Here is a 22,293-nt window from a genome sequence, read left to right as displayed (position 1 = left end):
ATTTATATATTTTCTTCTCAGTTCTGTTTTTTTTTTAATTGACCATCGAGGTTAGACTTAGTTTTGTTCTGACTCTTAAAGCTTCTTGCTATTAGTAAGCAATTGGCGTTTTTAAAAATCCCTATTTCTTAGTGGAAAGCACAGTGCTTAATAGTTTTTGGCTAAGGGACATTTCCTTTACTTCTTGCTTCAAGTTAGAGAAGTTGCTAACCAACCAGGTGTGCTGCTTTCTAGCTGGAAAGTGTTTCAAAATGCAGGAACATATCTTTTATTATCATAGTGTTTGGAACATGCTATTGTCCCATACTGAGCAGGCGAGATACTAAAAGCCTTTCAGCATGAAGAATGGTTGTGCACAGTAAACAGGATATCCTGAGACACACTGCTAAAATTCAGAAGGGAAATCCAGCTCTGATGGTATCTTTTATTTCCTACCCCTCAAATCATTCAGCTGGAAGCATTGATTACTTTGTCCTTGCTCTCCTTGCTGCTTTCTTCCATACTATGTACATAAATAAGACAAAAAGTGACAAAACAAATCTCACGACATTGAATTTCATGTTTGCTCATCTTAGTTATACAGGAGACGTCTCACCAATGTGAAAAGTAATTTCTCTTTCAAGTTTTGTTATGTAACCATAGATACATAAGGCTAGTTATATAATGATAATTATGATTTGCAATTTAATAAATGTATATATTTATTTTTAGACAGTGAACATTATGTTGTAATTTGCCTTTTAATTATTTAAAACAATGCTTTTAGCTGGATGCTGGTGATTCTTGCCTATAATCCTAGCTACTCAGTTGGCTGAGATCTGAGGTTTGCAGTTCAAAGCCAGCCTGGGCAGGAAAGTCCAGTAAGCCTATCTCCAGTTAAACAGCAAAAAGCTGAATTGGAGCTGTGGCTGAAGTGGTAGAGTGCTAGTAGCCTTGAGTGAAAAAGCTCAGGGGCAGTGCCCAAACTCTGAGTTTAAACCTCAATACAGACAAACACACACACACACACACACACACGCACGCACTCACGCACACACACACACACGCACACACGCACACACACACGCACGCACACACAAAATCCTTTTGCTGCTTCTGTTAGCATAACATTTTCTACGGATTATTTGTTTATGGTACAAGGATCAGAATTACATTAATTGCATATTACATGTTATCAGAGTGTGATTAAATATAATTTTCTGCAAATGTTCTCAAATTGCAGTTTTTATAGATCATTTTTTAAAAGTGTATCTAGTGTTAGTATTCTCTATACCTTATATACCTGCAAGTGTTTTCATTTGGTGTATGATATTTAATTTAGTTCACTGATTTTTGTTTTCTTTGTGTTTTCTATGAAGCAATGACTTGCTTGTTTAATATTATCAATGTCTTTCTGGTTTTTAGGTTGTGGAAAATGCCCTTAAAGTGAATCCAGTATTAGGTCCCCAAATGTTTCAACCAATTCTACCCTGTGTTTTCAGAGGTATTATAGAAGGGGAGGTAAGACTTTTTTTGTAATTCTGTAGGCTCCTATTGTTCTCATTTTTAATTATTTATCATTGCCAGAGAGACTATCCATCTTTAATTGATAAATGTAAAAGGAAACCTATTATCATTTGGATCCTATTGTATTAAGTAAATTTCAGGATGGTTATGTAAACTTGCCTTTTTTTTCCCCTTACACAGAAAAATATAAATTTCTTTTTGATATCTCATGCTTTTTACTCACATGCATGTGTATTTACGTACTTCTGGTTTGAAGTAGAAAAATGTTTAATAATTTAATTCCAATAACTCACTGTTGAGAATATGAGTGGGAGATGTAGTATTTTTGTAGATTGAATGTATGAAACTGTTGGCACACTTTTTTTTGTTTGTTTGTTTTTCTGACACTATAGTGAACTTGCTGCTTGTTAATTTTTCAATGTGCCCACTTGAGCCACTCCCATAAGCCTGATCACTGGTTGTTTTGCAGTCCATCTGCTCTTAAGATTTATCTAATTGTATAGAGGAGTAGCCAGAATAAAACAAGCATGCCATTGATACATAGTACTTCTTTTCTGCTTATTACATATATAACATAAAATTCGTGTAAATACATACACATATAATGCATGTATCACTTGTACATAGTTAACATTTGCTTAGAACTCAGGTAATATTGATGAATCAGCCTAAGGAGAAGCTACATGAATGAGAATGTTGTTTTATATTTCTGTTAATACTTTATTAGTGGTTTGTTCGTTCTTGCACCTTGACACAGTTTTACATGTAGTATGTTTTAATTGTACAGAGATATCCTGTAGTGATGTCCACATATCTTGGAGTTATGGGTCGTGTCTTACTACAAAATACTAGTTTCTTTTCTTCACTTCTTAATGAGATGGCACATAAGTTTAATCAGGAGGTAAGAACCCATATTTCCTTAAATTCAGGAAATATTTATTTAAATATAAATTTGAAAAAGTATATAAGCTGGAAATAGTTGATGAAATACTCAAGTTCTTTTGAGGCATTTGAATAATTAATAATTTAAGTTGTACCTATTATTGAGAATAGAAGAAAGGAAGAGAAATCTAAATCACAGTAGAAAGTTTCACATTTTGTTCCTATTCAAAATAGGTATTATTATTTTGCCTAACCATAAAATGGGATTTTTAATTGTTTTTTGGTTACAGTTTTTTTAACTACTAAATTATGTGAGACAGGAATAGGAATTTCTCTCCCCCCTTTCTCTCTCTCTCTCTCTCACTCGCTCTCTCGCACTCTCTTCTCTCTCGCTCTCGCTCTCTCTCTCTCTCCTCTCCTCTCTCTTTCTTTGAATGTGGGGCTTGAATTCAGGACCTGGACTGTCCCTGAGCTCTGTTGATCAAGGCTACTGCTTTGAGCCACATCACCACCGGGCTGGCTTTGAACAGTGATCCTGAGATCTCAGCCTTCTGAGTAGCTAGGATTACCGACATGAGATGCTCGTGCCAGCTTAGGAATTCTTTTGAATATATTTGTAATTTTTTTTCTCCTCTTCTTTCCTCTTTCCTTTTTCCATTTTCCTTCCCTTTTCTTTGTTGTGACAAGGTCTCATTGTAGTCTAGATTGTCTTTGAAGCTCTGAAGCTGGTCTCAAACTCTCAAGCTTCATTGCTTCCTTCTCCAGAGTGGTGGGATTACGGGTATGATGGGTTTCTTTCTTCCTCTTCTTTGTCTTTCTCCTCCTCATCTTTCTCCTACCCTTTTCTCCTCCCTCTTTTTCCTTCTTTCTCCCTCTTTACTCTTCCTTCCTCCTCCTTTCTCCTTCTTCTTGCCAGTACTAGGGAGTAAACTTAAAGCCTCATGGCTAGTTTAAAACTTTATAGCTTGAACCATACTTCATACTTCTAGGCCAGCTTTTTTGCTGATGAACTGGAGATGGAGCCTCATGGACTTTTCTTCCCAGGGTTGGCTTTGCACTGGAAACTCAGATCTCCTGAGTTGGTAGGATTCCAGGTGTGAACCACCCAGGCCTAGCTTCTTCATTCTTTTAATGAATTTGTTTCAATGCCATTTATTGTATTTCTAATTATTATGCAAAGTGATGATAAAATAAAAATACTGTAGCTGACACCAACTACTAGAGTTAAGTTTGGAATAGGTTCTTAATTATTTTAATCTAGTTACTGGAGACTAGATAAAGTACATGATATTCAAGTAATACTTCCATATTTTTAGTTATTAATCTGTTAAGATTTTTAAGATATAGAAGACAAAATGTATTTGGTATTTCTAGAATAAAGATATTTATACACTATTTATGACAGAAACAAATATAACTAGAGAAAAGTACAAATTTTACAGTGTATATTGTTTTTTAAGAACTAGACTTACCAAAGTAGTTACACTATCCTTTGTTTTAATGAATATCTAAGAAAATTTTTTTCTTCCTTTTTTTCTTTTTTTCTTTTGTACCTGTACTGGGACTTGAACTCAGACTGTAGTTGAGCACTTTTTTTTCACACATTGCTGGCTCTGTACCACTTAGATCTCAGCCTCCTGAGTCACTAGGATTACAGGCCTTAGCCACTGGTGTCCCAAGATTGATAGTTTCAACTGGAATGGGTTAATGTTAAATAATTAAGACAGTTACTCAGTTGAGTTCAGTGATTTTTTTGCATGAATCTAATAATAACAATATAGCAATAATATAAATTTTAAACATTGCACATATTTAAAAAATCTACAGCTCATTGATTTTTAACATCTATAATTCACAGAGACAATAGTATTTTTCATTCCTATCTCACCTGTGAGAAATCTGGGATTTGGTCATTTGCTCAAGTTCATACAGCTGCTAAATAATGAAGATTATACACAAATCCTAGCATCTTAATTTTAGAACCTGACACTGCTTCTTCCCACCTAGCATAGAACTATGAAGTTTCCTATTAGCTACTGGCAACACTTGATTTCACAAGCTGTTAAGAGTGAAAGTACTTAGCACACAAGCCTTGAGTTCAGGCCACAGGACTGGCAAAATAAAAATGAAGTGAAAGTACTGAAAAGACAATTTCATAATAGTAAAAATTTGTCTAGTGTGCTATGGGAACAGAAAGAAAAGCAGTTTATTACACTAATGAGATGTTTTTAATTTGGAAAACTTAAAAGTACCACGTAGATCTGTGTCAGCACTTGATCGTCAGGTTAAATCTGAATGTGTCAATGAAAGGTTAAATGATTTGAATATAACATAACTATGGATATTACCCTTCTGGTTGTGTTAGCTTTAAAATATTCTGTAATAAGGTGTTAAACTTCTTTGGGGGCAGTTTTCATAGCCTAACTTTATCATATAATTAAAAGTAAAATCAAGTGCTATTTTATTCACTCTTTGATAGTTTTGAAGACTAACATTCTTACTACAGAAACAACCTACTACCTACTACCTTTGCCTACAATATCCATTCCGTTATTTTTTTCTTCCCTTGCTCTTTTGTTCTTTCCTTGGTTTTGTTTGTAATTTTTTTATTGTGGCTTGTGGATTTTTTTAAAATAAAGATTGAGAATGTTTAATATTCTGAAGTTTAGATTCATTTAAATGTCTAACCCATTCTAAAATGTCATGGTACCAAGGACTCTTGTCCTACTACTGAATTTTCTCCTCCCTCACATCCCATTCAAACCCTGACCGTATGTTAGGTTTCTTTATTGTATTACCTAACTGACTTTCTGTCCATGATATAAACTCCAGGATGGTCATCAGCCTTCTCTTAATTTAATTAGGAACAGAGCCTCAGCTTTTCCTTTCTTATTGACAATTCCATTTTTGTTTGTTTTGTTTTGTTTGTGATACTAAGAATTTGAACTTAGGTTGGTGCTCTACCACTTGGTTATACCTGCAAATGTTTTTGTTGTATGATTTTTCAAATAGCCAAACCAATAATAAATGTACGACCTACATAGTCTTCCTACTTGTGTAGCTTGGTTGATAGGTGCCTGGCTTTTCATTGGTTTAAATGGAGTTTGATGAACTTTTTTTTGCCCAGGCTGGCCTTGAATACTGATTCTCCCACTATCTCTCTCCTGAGTTGCTAGGATTAGAATGTTAAGCCTTTGTGCCAAGTTCACAAATCAGTTGTTTTTTTTTTTCAGGGAATCAATAAGTCAGAGAAATAATTTTATTCTTCCACTTGCCATATTTTTTTTCACCCTTTTTCCAGTATTATATTCTTTTACTATTCACAGTGCATAGGGCTGGTACTTAGAATATATTAACTTCCCAACTGCTGTGCTATTTTTCTGGGTTAGACATTTGGTGTAATTTGTATCTTTGCCCTGTTCTCAATGTCTCCAGTTAGAGCTACTGTGATTTCATTTTCTAGATATTGTATATTTGGCTATCTTCAGAAGTGGAGAAGACCAAGAAGTTCTAGTTAATCCTTTTAACCTGTTCTGTTCTGAGCTCTGTATATAGGCCATTTCCTCTGCCTCCCAACCCCTCATTTTTTCTTTAGGTGATTCTTCTTGTTTTTTTTTTTTTGGGTCCAGTCGTGGGGCCTGAACTCTGGGCCTGGGCGCTGCCCCTCAGCTCTTCAGCTCAAGGCTAGCACTCTACCACTTGAGCCACAGCGTCACTTCTGGCTTTTATTTTCTGCTTAAGTGGTGCTGAGGAATTGAATTCAGGGCCTCAGGCATGCAAGGCAAGCGCTCTACCACTGAGCCACCTTCCCAGCCCTCTTCAGGTGATTCTTAAACTCTTAAGTTCTAATTTAAAAGTTGCATTTATTCTTCGGGAACTTTTGCCCCAGTCTTTTGACCTTTAGATTTTCTCTTGCATTCTCTATAATATTGGAACTATATCATCCAGGATGAGAATTGAGAGAGGCAGGAGATGAGATACTAAAAGTGAGCATTTCCTTAATTTTTTCCCTATGCTCCTCATTTAGGCTGATTGTTTTTATTTCAACCAAAAATGTTAATATAGCTTGATTTATTTCACATTTTAATGATATAACTTGATACTTCCTTTTATTTTGTTTTGTTTTGATTTTTGGTCCTGGTGCTTAAACTCAGAGCTGAATGCTGTCCCTGAGCTCTTTTTGCTGAAGGCTAGTGCTCTGCCACTGAGCTGCAGCTTAGCTTCCAGCTTTTTCTGGATTGTTTATTAGAGATAAGGGTCTCACAGACTTTCCTGCCTGGGCTGGCTTAGAACTGCGATCCTCAGATCTCATTCTCTTGAGAAGCTACGATTACAGGCATGAGCCACCGCACTTGGCATTACTTGCATTTATAATAGTGTGTTCCTGAATCTTTCTTATTATTTATAAATCATCTATACCAATTTTTTCCACATTAAATTTGAATGGAAAGCACAGTGGTATAAATGACAGCAAACTATACTGATTCATGGTATGTTTAGTGTCCTATACCTAGGCAGAAAAACAAAAGAAGAACAAAAAAAACCAACAACAAATAGTTCTATTTATTAGGTAGTTATGTGTGCATAACTTAATATACTTTCATGCCCTGATATGTTAGTAGCTATTGAAATAATATTCAGAAAATTTTATTTCATTCTTAAATTACAACTATCAGCTACTAATGAAATATGTGTTTGGCAGGACTCAGATTCTCAAACCTTGAAATCAGATTGGTTGTGCTTTTTTCATAGTAGTTGCAAGTATTCTACTTTGACAGGATTCAAGTTTATTCATCCTTATTAACCAAATCCTTGAATATCCTTCCACCCCTGATTGGTCAACAGTTTTCATTGTTGATTGGTAATTTATTACATGAAATTACCTGCATACAGGTTTTGAATATTTTTTTATTTTCCTTTTTTCATGATTAGTTAGGGTCTGTTTCTGATTTGGGCTAAATTATTTCTTGTCCAGCTCAAGACCTATCCCAAATTCAGCTATTCATTTCTATGGTTTGTTGTAGTTAACTTTAACTTTGACTTAGGAGGTTTTAACCTTTGACATGAGAAAATCAAATTTCAAGGGTTTGGAGATGCCTTCTTCCCTTTTTTCAGATGGATCAGCTTCTAGGAAACATGATTGAAATGTGGGTTGATCGAATGGACAACATTACCCAGCCTGAAAGAAGAAAACTTTCAGCTTTGGCTTTGCTTTCCCTTCTGCCATCTGATAATAGGTGAGGAAATGCTTCCTTAAAATTAGTTTCTATAAAGCATCAAAATGTCAGTACAACTTTTAGCTATCAGTAATGCTGTGTGTGGTTATGGACCACTTTTGTATATGTGAATGCTAATTTTGTTGATAGATAATAATATGATATAACTTATAAAGTTAATGGCATACTTACTCTTTAGTGATATAGGCTGTAGTTTAACTTGTTTATATTTTCAACTTATTTTTATCTGAATTCCCATATTTTATACTGACCAGGTTTAATCATTTTAGGATCTTTTTTACATATAATACTTTATATTCAGTAACGCTTCCTAACTATATAAAATATGATGATCCAAACATTGGTTAAATAATTATTTTACCTTTTAATTTGCCAATAAAACGGCTTGAATTTCTTTTTCTATATAGATGAAGTCATTGTGCTATACATACTTGATTAAAATGTTCATTTCCGTTAGAAATACAAAATGTTTTGATTCTGACATTTAAAGAATGACTATTTCTTTTCATTTTTATTACATGTTTTTACATTATGTATTTAATTTTTTTGTACTTTCAGCAATTTGACTTGATAGGAGTTTTCATCTACTTTGTGTAGATTTTTGAAAGTTGTGATGGATGATAATTATATGAAGGTTGTTTAGTGAATTTTCACCTCTTTACATTTTTTGAATAAGTCATCTTGGGATATTGTATGAAACATTTCTTTTTAAAAACATGTTCTCCTTTTTTGGCTCAGTGAGCTTCATTTTTATCAATGTACACATCTGGATTTCCCTGTCCTATTCATTGTAGATTTCCCGATTTATTTTAAAAATATTTATATATTTGTTTGTTTGTTTATTTATTTAATGCCGTTCTAAGTCTTGAACTCCAGGTCCTGAGGCTATCTCTTAGTTTTTGTGTTCAAGGCTAGTGTTCTACCACTTGAACCAAAGCTCCACTTCCTGCTTTTTGATTGTTACTTGGAGATAAGTTTCACAGACTTTTCCTGCCCAGGCTAGCTTCAAACCTCGGTCTTCAGATCTCAGCCTCCTAATTAGCTTGGATTACAGTTGTGAGCCACTAGCACCTGGCTCTTTTTTTTAAAAAAATACTTTTTGGTAATACAAACAAAAATATACAAATAAATGGTGTTCCATGTAATGTTTCAGTACATACAGTTTGCTATAGTCTATTGTGATCATGCTACTGTGTATTACTACCCTAGAGTTTCTTACTGTTATCTAGCCGTAACTTAGTACCTATTGGTCAACATTTTCATCCTGTTTCTCTCCTACAGTCTTACACCTCTGGTAACTGTCATTCTGCTTTGAATGTTTGTGAGATCAGCTTTTTTTTTTTTTAAAATGTACTTCACCTGTGAGTGAGATCATGTCTTAATGTGCCTGGCTTATTTCACTTTAAAGTAATTATCCAGATTTCTTTGAGTAACCAACGAGCATGCTTCTTGAAGCCTATTCTATGTTTGCATTTATGAATATTAATAGTGTATTCAATTGATGACATGACTTTTTTCTTTGATGTCCTTATTTGTAGGAGCCATTCTTCCAGACCTCTATTTTTTGTTTTTTTACTTGACCCAAAAGCACCCGAGACTGATATTGTGTGAAAATATAGTACATCAGATCTTTAAATCTTAGGAAAACTTTAGAACATACATTTTTTTAGTGATATATTAGTGGTATATATCCAGTTTTATTTAGAAATTATATTTTCCCATCCCCACTCACAAGTTGTAAGGTTCATTTTCAACAGTGTCTAGTAAGACTGACACCTCCCCCCCCCCCAAAAAACAACAACAACAACAACAACTATATGCTAAGATGAAGAATTCAGTCACATTCCCACCAAGAGTGCATTAGCATTCCCTTTTGGCCACATCCCGCCAGCATCAGTTATTATTATTTTTCTTGTTAATGGCCATTCTAAATGGGGGAAGTAGAATCTCAATGTCGTTTTGATTTGCATTTCTTTTATGGCTTGAGAAGTAGAGCATTTTTTCATGCGTCTATTGACCATTCTTATTTCCTCTTCAGAGAAGGAGTGGTTGTTTCTTTGAGGATTTGTTTTTTTGGAGGGGGTTAATTTTTTGAGCTCTAAGTACATTGTAGATATAAGGCCTTTGTCTGTTATATGGCTAGTGAAGATCTTCTCCCAATCTGTGGGCTTTCTATTTATCTTACTAGCTAGGTCCTTTGCCCTGCAGAAGCTCAGCAGTTTCATGCAATCCCATTTGTCCAACCTTTCTTTGATTTGTTGTGTTTCTGGGTCTTTATAAAAAAGTTTCAACCTGTGCCAAGGAGCCCTAGTGTTTCCCCTATTCCTGTAATACTTTCAGGGTATCTGATCTCAAATTGAGTTTTTTAATCCATTTGGAATTGATTCTATTACAGGGTGAGTTATAAAAAGATCTAACTTTAGTTTGCTACCAATTCTGCCAGCTCCATTTGTTAAAGAATAGAGTTTGAAGTTTGGTATTGTTATTCCTCCAGCACTATTCTTCCTGCTAAGAATTATTTTTACTATTTGGTGGTCTTCTATTCAATATGAATTTTTGTATTGCTTTTTCTGTTTCATTGAAGAATGTTGTTGGGATATTGATGGGTATTACAATGAATTTGCAGATAGCTTTGGCAGTGTTGCCATTTTCATGATGTTAATCTTCCCAACCCAGGAGCATGGGAGGTTTTTTCACTCCTTAAGTCTGCTTTACTTTCCTTTTTCAGCTTTTTAAAGTTTTCATTATAGAGGTCTTTCACATCTTTGGTTAATTTCTAGAGTTTTTTTGTTTGTTTGTTTGAGACTACTACAAAAGGAATTGCTTTCCTGATTTCAGCCTCACTCTTCTCATTGTGGGTTAATTTTATATCTTTTGTGGATTAATTTTATATCTTGCTACTTTGACAAAGTAAGGTTAATAGGAACATATTTTTTATAGGATTGTTGTTAATATTGAGATATAGTTCATTCTAAGAAATCAGTGGATGTTAGATTGCTTTTTATACTTCATGTTAAAACTTCAGTAAATGTTTATTGCTTTTATTAATGGTGTAGGCCACTACTAGCATTGATATTTACTTTATTCTCTACTATAGGAAGGAAAATTGTGGAAAAGAGTTTTTGAAAAAAATCAATGTGTTCTACCAAAGGAAGCTTGTTCTTCAGTTAGTACACTGGGTTTATTATTATTAGTAGTAGTAGTAGTAGTAGTAGTAGACTTGTTCTGCTGCATAGCAATGTCATTTTTGTTGGGGCATTTGAATACTCTGTACACATAGTAACAAATAGAATCAGTTTCTCGGAATTTAGAAGTTATGAAGTTAGTAAGTATTGTTTTGTTTGGTGGGAGCTGAATTTCTAGTATGTTACTAGTTTTACTATGCTATTAAATTTGTCAGTTATGGCAGCTTGTACATAGACACGTTAGTTATTTCCCTTCTGTGATCGTTTTGTTTAATTTTCACATAAAGGTCATTGTTCGTAAAGAATGTTATATAAAAGTCATATTCATAAGCAGTGCTAGATACTCGTTTTAGGAAAAGTCAAAAGACATTCTACAGTAGTATACAAAGCTACCTTTACAGATCTAGGTCCTAGTCATCTTAAGTTGAAATATCCTCTGCCTCATTTTCTTAGTTAGAAAAGAATAGTAAGCAAACACGTATGCACACACACAAACACACACACAGAGTAAAATAAATGAAGGGCTTTTTTACTCTCCTAAACCTTTAGCCTTTGTCAGTAATTTAGTGGCAACTCAAAGCATATACCTTTATGTACTAAAGCACTCAGTATCTTCTCTTTTTAAAAAATATTTGAAAATTTAAAAGAATATAGACAATGTAACAATTTTTGTATTCATTATTCTATATTGTTGATTTTTACCTGTTTAAAAAGGAATAAAGTAACCCAAATTTTATATATTGAAAATAATTTTTAATTCATATTACCTTACTTGTTTCTAATTTCAGCTTGCTTTTTTCCACTCAGCAGTCATACGTTATTGATAGTTAGGGCCTTGATATTTAAGTTTTCAAATACAGTTGAAACCTTTTTTCTTATTTTTAAATTGTGGGAGGTATTTAAGTATATGTGTTAGGGAAACCGAATGCATTCTGAAAAACAAGTTCTTGAGATTTCCTTTCAACAGTGCTTTTGAAACACAGATAAAATTACTTCCTGTCTCTCAGTTTCCTGTTTCTATGGCAACCTCTATTTTGTACACTGACTACAGAGGAACCAATGTGAAGAGTGGCGTTTCCTGAGCAAATTGTGACTTTAAAAAAAAGGTGGGGGGCTGGCAGTCAGCAGTGGCACAGAAAGAAATGGAGTTTAGAAATATCGCTCTTCAGATTTAAAAAGGAAACCTTTATTTGAATCAACGAGTATTGATATGAATTTTCTGTTCTTGGTAAGATTATTGTTTAAAAATAGACTGCTAGCTGGAGTGAAAATGTGGTTGATTTTTTAAAAAGATATGGTTTACAAAGAGTGTTTAATCTGTAAATGTGTTCGTATTTTCATGAAGTATACTGTTATTTGATATTGGACTTTAGATTTATAAAAGGACATACATCCACAGATTATCATCTATATGTTATTTGTCACCTTTGTTACAATTAATTGCAGTAGTTTAATTTACAGTTTATTAAGTTTCAATTATTTTGTCAAAATGTGTTTATGGGCTGGAGGTGTTTTATAACATTAATTTTAAGAACTTTCTGATGATTTACAGTTTAATCTTCTCTTATTCTAGCTAATTCTGATATGAACAGAGAAAAATAAGAACATGGCTGTGTTAAGTACAGTTTTCTTTGACTGCCTCCAACTGTTTCTACTGATTATTTGTTATCTTTTATTATTATCTCATAAGGAGATATTTGGATGTTTTTGTCAGTTTGCCACTTCTGTACTAGAAGGCAACTCCTGTAACAGGCTTTTCATATTTTCCTGAAAGTAGTTTTCTCTATCTGATTGGAAATAATAATATTTCGTACAAATGAAAGTTCATTAACAAGGCTTAATTCTCTTGTAGCTGTGCATTTGAATAATTCTAATATTGTGCATATATCCAAGCTTTTGTTAAATTGTGATATCTATGTTTTCTGCATGTAGCAATTTTATAAAACACTTAAATCCTGTAATATTTAAGGGACTTTCAAATCTTCCCAATGTATATTTACAGCCTAGTTCAAGTATCTTTTGGTTCAAGAGGAATATTTTTAATTAATCAGTATTTAAATTTAGAAAAGAAACACATCACTGTTCTTTGGACTGATACCTCTTTTGGGTATTTATTGCTCTTATGATACTTGATTTATCAAGCAATAAAGTTTTGAAGATCTCAGGCTTTACTTTGGAAACCTTGAGTATAACTTTATAGATATAAGCCCTAGTTGTATCCACAAAGTAATAATTTAACAAAATATACCAGCAAATATATGACACATACCCTATTATGCAATATAATTCTTTGCTGTTAAAGGACTATGTTTTTCTGCGGTTGAAAATTTTAAGATCAATACTATTAGTAGAGCCACATACTTTAGGCCAAGCCCTGTAATCCTAGCTACTCCAGGCTGAGATCTGAGGATCATGGTTCAAAGCCAGCCCAAGCAGGAAAGTCTGTGAGACTCTTATCTCCAATTAGTAACCAAAAAAATCTGAGAGTGGAGTTAAGTCACCAGCTCAGGAGCAGATAAGCTCAAGGACACCCAAGTCCTAGTTAAACTACAGGGTAGTCATAAAACAGATAAAATGTTAGTAGGGATGTGTTTAGTGGAGTCAATAGCATTCAACATTTTATCTTAACTCATATGACCTAAAATTTAAATTCTGACACATTTAATTAAATAATTTACTTTAACTTAGGAATAGAATAATCAGCATTGATAATGATACATTTGAAGACAAAGGAGCATCTCTGAAGGTTCTTAATCTGTCATTTAATAATCTTACAGACTTACATCCAAAGGTCCTTAAGCCACTGTCTTCATTGACTCATCTCCATGCAAATTCTAATCCTTGGGAAAGTAACTGCAAACTATTGAGCCTTCAAGACTGGTTAGCATCTTCAGCCATTATTCTAAACATCAAAAATCCCCTATCCATGCATGGCAAAGCATTACGTTATGTTAAGTGGACTGACTTTGCAAATTGCATTACATCTTCGACAAATGTATCCAGAACTTGGGCTGTAAAGTCTCTTCATATTCATCACAAGACCACTGCATTAATGATGGCCTGGCCTAAAGTAATCACAAATGGGAAACACTTGGAAAATACTGAAACTGAGAGTGTTACCTTCTGGGAACGAATTCGTACTTCACCTACCAGTAGATTTTTTCAAGAGAATACTTTTGGTAAATCATTAGAGACTCCTGCAGTATTGCCTGTGCAAATACAACTTACTTCTTCTGTTAACTTGAACTTGGAAAAAAACAGTGCCTTACCTGTTGATGCTGCTGCAGTGTCAGGGAAAACATCTCTAATTTGTTCCCAAGAAGTTGAGAAGTTAAACGAAGCTTTTGACATTTTGCTAGCCTTTTTCATTTTAGCTTGTGTTTTAATCATTTTTCTGATCTATAAAGTTGTTCAGTTTAAACAAAAACTAAAGGCACCAGAAAACTCAGGGGAAAATAGATTGGAATATTACAGCTCTTATCAGTCAGCAAGGTATAATGTAACTGCCTCCATTTGTAACACCTCCCCTAATTCTCTAGAAAGCCCTGGTTTGGAGCAGATTCAACTTCATAAACAAATTGTTCCTGAAAATGAGGCACAAGTCATTCTCTTTGAACATTCTGCTTTATGAATAAATATTGGCTCCAACAAAACTATAGAACCATATGAACACAAAACAATCATTCTTACAGAATTATGTTTGAAAATAGAATTATATGAGCATAGCGTTATTAAAATGTTTTTAATAATTTGTGAAGTGTAATTATTCAGCAAATGTTTTCATTGAAAATATAATATTGATAGCAATTGATAGCAAGCACTATATTAAAAATGCTTCTCATACCATGTTTAATCCATACACAGTCTTGTAAGGTAATACTACCTATATTTTACAGTAAGGAAACAGAAGAATTTAAGTCTCACAGCTTTTAACATATTATAGGTCAGCTTGATGCTTTTAATATCTACTGCTGACATCAGGTGCTAGGATTTAGACATGTTTCCTGTTTTTGATAGAGCATAAAGTCTAGAGTAATACATGTGGTTACTGTATAGTTTGGTAAGAACTGTACTGGTGGAGGGGAACAATAGCATTAAGTAACATTAATTTAGATCATGAAGAATAAATAGAAATTAGCCTAGTGAAGGAAGCTGAGTAACACTGTGTCAGAAGAATTAAAGGAGAAAGAATGCTGCATTTCAGGAACTAGCTAGAGTTCTGTGAGTGGTATGAGACTTGGAGCTGGAGAGAGATTTCAGATGATGAGACCATTATCATTTTATGCTTTATCAGTGAGACTGAATGTTTCAAGCAGTGGAAAGACATCATCAGGTTTACCCTTTAGAAAGTTTACTCATTCTGGAAAGAATACTAATGACGAGGGCCTGGATCAGGAAGTGGCAGATGAATGAGTGCATGAAGAGATGATTTAGATGCTTTCGTGATCTGTTGGAGCATGGAGGGGGAGTAGGTGAGGGTTGATAGATTTATGATTTTGTGTTGTATTCACTGAGATATGGAAATAACAGGAGTGGAGGTACCGGTGGGACAATATACTGAATTCAGTTTTAGATCGATGAATTTGAGATTCATGTCAAATATTCTCATGGAAACATGTAGCAAGTAAAAGTTAGAAAAAGAGGTCTGTCTGATCTTTATCAGACAGTGTAATTCTTAGTCTTCGACTATTACATTGGAAGTAAATGTGTATTGGGAGAATACATTATACATTGGGAGAATCATTTTACATTCTTTACAGTAACCACAGGAACTTATGCTGTGATTTTGAAACAGATAAATATGAACTATTAAGACTTAGTAGAAGTGAAAAAGTCCTCAAGAGATGTTAATAGCTTTGAGACCACTTAAAGTAGATAATTGTAGTAGTATAACATTTTACTCAGCATAATTTTGTAAATCCATTCTTTTTAATTTCTATTTTTTATATTATTACAAAGATAATGTACAGAGGAGTTATAGTTACTTAAGTCAGGTAATGAGTGCCTTTCTTTTTGGACAGTGTCATGCCTTCCCTTCCTCTCTGCCAGTTTTTCCTTCCTGTCTCCACTCACAAGTTGTATATTAGCATAAATGAATATCTTTTACTAGCTTGGAAGATTATTATACATGTAGTAAAGGCTCAGTAAGGACCTGCACCACAAATAGCCACTTAAAATTTCTTCTTCAGGGTCTGGGAAGGTGGCTCAGTGGTAAATTGCTTGCCTTGCATGCATGAGGCCCTGGGTTCGATTCCTCAGCACAATATAAGTAGAGAAGGTCGGAAGTGGCACTGTGGCTCAAGTTGTAGAGTGCTAGGCTTGAGCTGAAGAGCTGAGGGACAGCGCCCAGGCCCAGAGTTCAGGCCCCACGACTCTCACACACATAAAATTCTTCTTCAGTAAATCTGTTATGTTTGTCCTTCCTCTTCCTCGATATTTGTGTTTTTATTTAAAAGTTAATACCAACCAAATAAAATTAGTCTGAAGCAATCCTCAATGCTTAAACCTAGTGATAATTTTAGTTCATATTATGGATTATATATACTCATGAGAAGGTGCTCTGATGTCCATTTTGCCTTAAGATAATGGTTCTTAAATTCAGTACCTATGAACCCATAGCAAAGTAGGAAATGATGTGAATCATTTGTCTTATTTGCTTATCTACGTGCTGAATGATTTCAATTATGAAAATAGTAGAAACAGGGTGATAGGTCCATTTTGTCTTGTGTACTGATATGTTTCAAGCATAATGTTTAATTTTCTTTTAATGCTTCTACTTCTGTCACTTTCAGCTGAAGATAATAGTTTTGTGTGTCTGCACACTTCTGTTATTAATTATTAATAAAGATAATAAAGCTATAAAAATACCTCAGTCAAAACAGCATCAATAAGAGGCATATATAGTGTACCTACTGCTGACCCAAGTACTTTGTTTCATGGTTTCTGACTCTTGAGGGATCATACAGTATAGGATACTGCACTTTAGTAGGAAGTAGTTTTCTTACTTGAATAATGTAGAGACCTTGTACATATGTTTTCCTCCCCCCTCCCCTTTTGTTTCCATCTTTCTTTCTGAGTCCAAGCTAAATTCTAGCTTGTTTAGTTTGGATCTTTGTCTGTGGAAAATTGTGTTGCTTTTACGAGACAATTTCTCCAGTATTCTTTTAGCCTAATATGGAGGCTTATATTTCCCTTGTGTTTTTCTTTGAAGCACCAAGGAGCCAAAGTGCAGTTTCCCCACTTTTTCCTCAATAACTTACTTAGCATGTAGGAAAGCCTTTTGAACTCCATCTTCTAGCATCAGAACTGAGCCATTTGTAGTTTTATTCCTACTGTAAACATAACTCACTAGTTAAGTATAGGTAGTAGAATTTTCAGCAGATGAAAAGCTCCAAGTTAGAAAGTGTTTATGAAGGAAAGCTGGTTGAGCTAAATAGCAGTAAGGTTAGAAGTGAAGAGAAAGTATGGGAGCTGGAAGCATGGTTCATAGCCTGTCATCCAAATATAGCCCCCTAAGAAAAGGAGAAGAAAAGAGAGAAACAGCGTGCATACGTTCACTAAAGTTGAGTATTTAGATTAAGTGTAGTTGAGCATCATTGAAATGAATAAAACTTTGTTTAAAGCAAGAGAAAGTTTATATTTAGATTTTTGGGAAGAGCACTTCAGTCTGCTCTGTAGAGAATGGATTAAAGGAAACTGATGACAAGTTTCCCTGTTTGAGAAATTATCCAAGAGTTCAAACTAGACAGAACTGGCATTGTGACACTGTATTATAGAAAGAATATATAAAAATAGCGACAAAGAAGTCCTTCAGAGACAAATTTAGAAGAATTTGGGGATGGATTAGGTTTGAGAAAGGTACATGAGAAGATAGGTCAAAACTGAACTCTTAATTTTCTCGTTTGACTAGATCCAACAGAGATAGTCTTTTTAAGTAAGCTAAGGAGAACTGCTTTTTTTTTTTTTTTAATTTGGTTTGGTTTCTTTGTTTCAAAGGCACTCATAAGTTTAGTGTTGGATAACTGAAGCTTGAGGTGTATGTAAGATTTCCAAGGGTAAATGAGATATGATGCAGATGTCATTTGGGTTCCTGAGCCCAGGACAGGATCAGTGTGCTTGTTGTGTGTAAGAAAATTTGTCTGGAGCCTGCATAAGGCAGGCTTAAAGATATAAGGTAATTATCCATTTTCACTATAAGAAAACTGTCTAATATCTAAACCTTTTTTTTTTAGTGGTCAACTAGAATACATTATACTACCAAAGCCATAACAAAGTAGTAAATATCTGTTAATGTAGAGTTGAATTTATATTAATGTATATAATGCATATATTTTTATAATACTTTAAATTGTTATACTTATGTAAATTTATAATTTTATTCAAATGCTTACCACTTTTTTAAACTTTTAAAACACTGCTTTAGGGCTGGGAAGGTGGCTCAGTGGTAGAGCTCTTGCCTTGCATGCATGAGGCCCTGGGTTCGATTCCTCAGCACCACATAAGCAAAAAAGAAGAAAAAAGCCAGAAGTGCCACTGTGGCTCAAGTGGTAGAGTGCTAGCCTTGAGCTGAAGAGCTGAGGGACAGCGCCCAGGCCCAGAGTTCAGGCCCCACGACCGGACCAAAAGAAAAAAAAACACTTAATTTTTTTGTGTGTGTGTGTGGGGGGGTGGTCTGGTCGTGGGGCCTGAACTCTGGGCCTGGGCGCTATCCCTCAGCTCTTCAGCTCAAGGCTAGCACTCTACCACTTGAGCCACAGCGCCATTCCTGGCTTTTTTTTTCTTTTTGCTTATGTGGTGCTGAGGAATTGAACCCAGGGCCTCAGGCATGCAAGGCAAGCGTTCTACCACTGAGCCACCTTCCCAGCCCCAACACTGCTTTAATTTTTAAGCTTTAAAATGATCATCTTCTATTTTATTCACAGGTAATTTCTTACCAGTTGTTGATATCAGTGTCTTCATCCTAATTTTTCAGTCTTCTTGTAGTATATCATACTGTTCTATGGAGTACACTAAATTCATTTTGTTTGGAGCTATTTGACATGTGGAACTTACCCAGGAATTTAATCCTGAGCTTCAAGTTCTTTTTTATTTAACTTTAGCATTAGCACAGTTGGACTTTTTATTTGTTCTGAAGTCATATCTTTGTGATTATGTATTTATTGTATAGCTTTGTTTTCATTGATTTCCATCATTCCCAATGGTCAGGTTATCCCAACCACATAGTAACCAAAATCTCTGTTAAATTATCCTCTTTTTAAAAGAAGAGCTAACTCAAGTAACTATTTTAAAGATCCAAAACAATCATTTTTTGTTTTGTTTTTCCTTCCTTTCTCAATCTAATGGGTTTTTTTTTCCAAATAGTTTTAGACATGACATTGAACTATCTCATTTTCATGAACCTTAGTAGTTCTTTAAATAGTTTCTATAGCCTGCATAAACATTTTCTTGAACTTCACATAGGATGGAAATTTCTATATATCTAATTATGTACAATGTCATCTAAATTATTACAGTTTTTGAAGATAATGACTTTGGGCATAAGGAGGATCAGTGTGTCCATGTACTCAAAAGACAAAAACCCTGAAGTAATTGGAAGACTGATTTTTTTTTTTTAAGAACCTTTTAAATCATCATTCTTTTTTTTGGGGGGGGGATCCGGTCATAGGGCCTGAACTCTGGGCCTGGGCACTGTCCCTCAGCTCAAGGCTAGCATTCTACCACTTGAGCCACAGCACCACTTCTGGCTTTTTTTTTCTTTTTGCTTATGGGGTGCTAAGGAATCGAACCCAGGGCCTCATGCATGCAAGGCAAGCGCTCTAACACTGAGCCACCTTCCCAGCCCCTAAATCATCATAAGTTAAAAAAAAAAACAACAACTTTGATTTTAAGGTAGTAAATTTCCATTATGGTTTTTAGTTTTCATTGTTGCTGGTATTTGTCATGACAGCAAGATTTATTAATATATTTTCTCATGGTCATGTGTAGAAAGGATACAAGTTTCCATTGAAACTAACAAAAATATTTTCAGCCTAGGTCTTGGCAAATATCTAACAAAGAGGAAAAAAATTAATTTCAGTGGAAATGTCACACTTTTTTAGTTTTGAGCGCTGTAGAAATTCTGGAATAAGACTGCTAAATCGAGGCTTTCTTTTTTTGACTCAATAATTATTCTTTGCTTAATCTGGTTAAATATTATAAGCCAAGAAATGTAATTAAGAGTGTTTAATTTTGTTATGGCTTTTAGGAGCTAAAAACTTGTCTATTTTTTTCTTTTTTTTAATTTTTATTTATTTTTTATTGTGAAAATACTGTACAGAGGGGTTACAATTACATGGGCAAGATAATGAGTACATTTCTTATCAAGCATTATAGCCTCCTCCTTTGTTTCCCCTTCCCATCCCTTGTGTATTTTCTTAAGTTGCCCTAACTTCACTTATTGCTTATATTTAAGTTATAACAATGCAACAATGACCTCAAATATTATATGTGATTTTATAACTAGTATAAAGTGTAGTATAGTTAGATTAGAGAAAATTCTAAAGTTATTATTAAAGCTCTGATTCTTCACTACTGTGAAAAACAATTGCCTTCAATTCTTGTTTAGGTGTTCAGAAATAAAATTGCTAGATGATAGAGGGGGAAAAAAACTAATTGCACTGTCAGTTTCAGCTGGGATTGAACTCATGACTGTAAGTTCTCTGCTGCTTGAGCCACATCTTCAGCCCCCAGGATTAAAATTTTCATTTTGGCTTTCTAAGGTCATTTTGTTTTTTAATTAAACACATGTGATTTGAGTTCATAATGATTTAAGAGAAACAATGTAAAGTCAGCATGGTTTTTTAAAATCAGCTGAATAAGCTAAAGAAAGGCTTTGTTTAAGGAAAAAAATTACTATTTGCTGTTCACATACACTATTGTCAAATTCTTTATATCTAGAAAATCCTAGAAAGCCAAATACTTAATAAGTACTAAGACCAACATAAAAACTACAGTTTATTCATGTTCATTATTTAAAATAAAAGTGAGCTAAAAAAATCTATGCAATTACATTACATAGTAAAATTGTCTCTGTTTGCCAATTATGTCCTACGCTCTCACCTGCTTAATGTTTAACACTTATCACACAATTGTGTATTTATTTCTGCAGTGGATTGACTCTAGGACCCCTATAGACATCAAAATTTGAGGATTCTCAGTCCCTTCTATAAAATGATGTCATATCTGTGTATAACTTCTGTACAACCTCCTCTATACTTTAAAATCATCTCTAGGTTACTTTTAATACCTAATAAAGTAAATATTAAAATAAGTAAATGCTGTGTAAGTAGTATTATGCTGTGTTGTTTAGAGAATAATAATGAAATCTTTAAATATTTAGTACATTTTTTCCCAAATAATTTCAGTCCCTGCTTGTCTGAATGCATAGATTGAATCCACAGATCTAAAGCCTGAAAATTAGGAGAACTGAACTTGAAAAACAAAGCAAACCAGAGTTTAAAAACATTGTATTGGCAGTTGGGAGAAAAAGGGCTCAAATAGCCCTTAGTTTAAAAGAAAAGGAAAAGCTTAAAATCAGGGTCCTATTTATTCAGTATTATGAATTGAGATTCATTGTTTAGCAAGACAGTAAGCCTTAATGCAGTCAAGTTTATTAAATTCATTTACAATTTAATACAATGAGTTGGTTTGCTGCTTCTGGTACCTAAGTTATAGATGAATTAGATTCTCTTTGGGCCAGTGATGAGAATTATAGAATAATGACTTGCTGCTGTAATTTTTTGCCATGTTTTATATGCCAATAAATGAATTAGAAATATAGTTGTTGAGTTAAATGTTGCTGATCAGGATATTATAACTTGATTAAATAATAGAAAAAAGGAACATCTAAATTTATTGCTTAGTGGTTTTTTTTTTTAAATCTGCCTGACTGAGCTTATAGCACAGGATTTTTTAACTTGGTCCTTTGAGTCAAAGAAGAGATAACATCCACGTTTGCAGCATATTTCCCAGTGTGCATTCAAAGCTCTATGCAATAGACTTTAAGCTACTCTTAGTATCTAAGTATCTTGTTTTATTCCCAGAGCCTGTCATATTATCTGACTCCTTTCCTGGGTTCATATAATGTTGACTTCGATAAATGAGTTTAATCACAATGACTTTTCACCAGACGTAGTGTAGTCTAGAATAAATAACCTCAATAATATGACCATCTATTCTCATCCATTGACTTCTTCGTAAATTAACTGGACAAGACTGCATTTTTATGTATTGATGTTCTTATTTATGTTTATAGTGTAATTTGCTCATGATACTAACCCTAGATATTATTCCTCTACTCACCCCCAGAATAATCAGCAATTATTGATTATTTTTTTCCTTACAGCCAAATGTAGGTTTTTCTAGTAGGCTGCTGTGTATTAAACTAGCATAAATCTTAGCTAACCCTTTCAGGGATTTCAGATTCCTGTATATCTCTAGTTACT

The 22,293-nt window shown here is 34.0% G+C and overlaps 2 protein-coding genes across 4 annotated transcripts in view; both read left to right on the top strand.

Annotated features, from left to right (window-relative positions):
- Ipo11 (importin 11) overlaps positions 1 to 22,293 on the top strand; it is a 127,366-nt gene that overhangs the window by 86,296 nt on the left and 18,777 nt on the right. For 2 of the 3 annotated variants that reach the window (XM_042690748.1, XM_042690747.1), the window contains 3 exons: positions 1,405 to 1,500; positions 2,294 to 2,407; positions 7,504 to 7,625. In XM_042690748.1, coding sequence (XP_042546682.1) covers positions 1,405 to 1,500; positions 2,294 to 2,407; positions 7,504 to 7,625 — 332 coding nt within the window. Of the gene's footprint in view, positions 1 to 1,404; positions 1,501 to 2,293; positions 2,408 to 7,503; positions 7,626 to 13,587; positions 13,672 to 22,293 lie in introns of those variants that run through there. The other variant, XM_042690749.1, reaches the window with a different exon arrangement.
- On the top strand, positions 13,737 to 14,508 carry Lrrc70 (leucine rich repeat containing 70). The gene has a single exon (XM_042690750.1). The coding sequence runs from the start codon at positions 13,737 to 13,739 to the stop codon at positions 14,439 to 14,441; it is 705 nt and encodes a 234-aa protein (XP_042546684.1). The 3' UTR covers positions 14,442 to 14,508.

Source organism: Dipodomys spectabilis, unplaced genomic scaffold, assembly GCF_019054845.1.
Source record: "Dipodomys spectabilis isolate Male_0828 unplaced genomic scaffold, ASM1905484v1 ptg000140l, whole genome shotgun sequence".
In the NCBI taxonomy this organism is placed as follows: Eukaryota; Metazoa; Chordata; class Mammalia; order Rodentia; family Heteromyidae; genus Dipodomys; species Dipodomys spectabilis.
The sequence above is the reverse complement of the archived record's forward strand: the minus strand, read 5'-3'. Positions and strand labels throughout refer to the sequence as shown.

Coding starts and splice junctions, on each gene's coding strand:
- Lrrc70 (XM_042690750.1), top strand. CDS start 13,737: ATGCATGGCAAAGCATTACGTTATGTTAAGTGGACTGACTTTGCAAAT.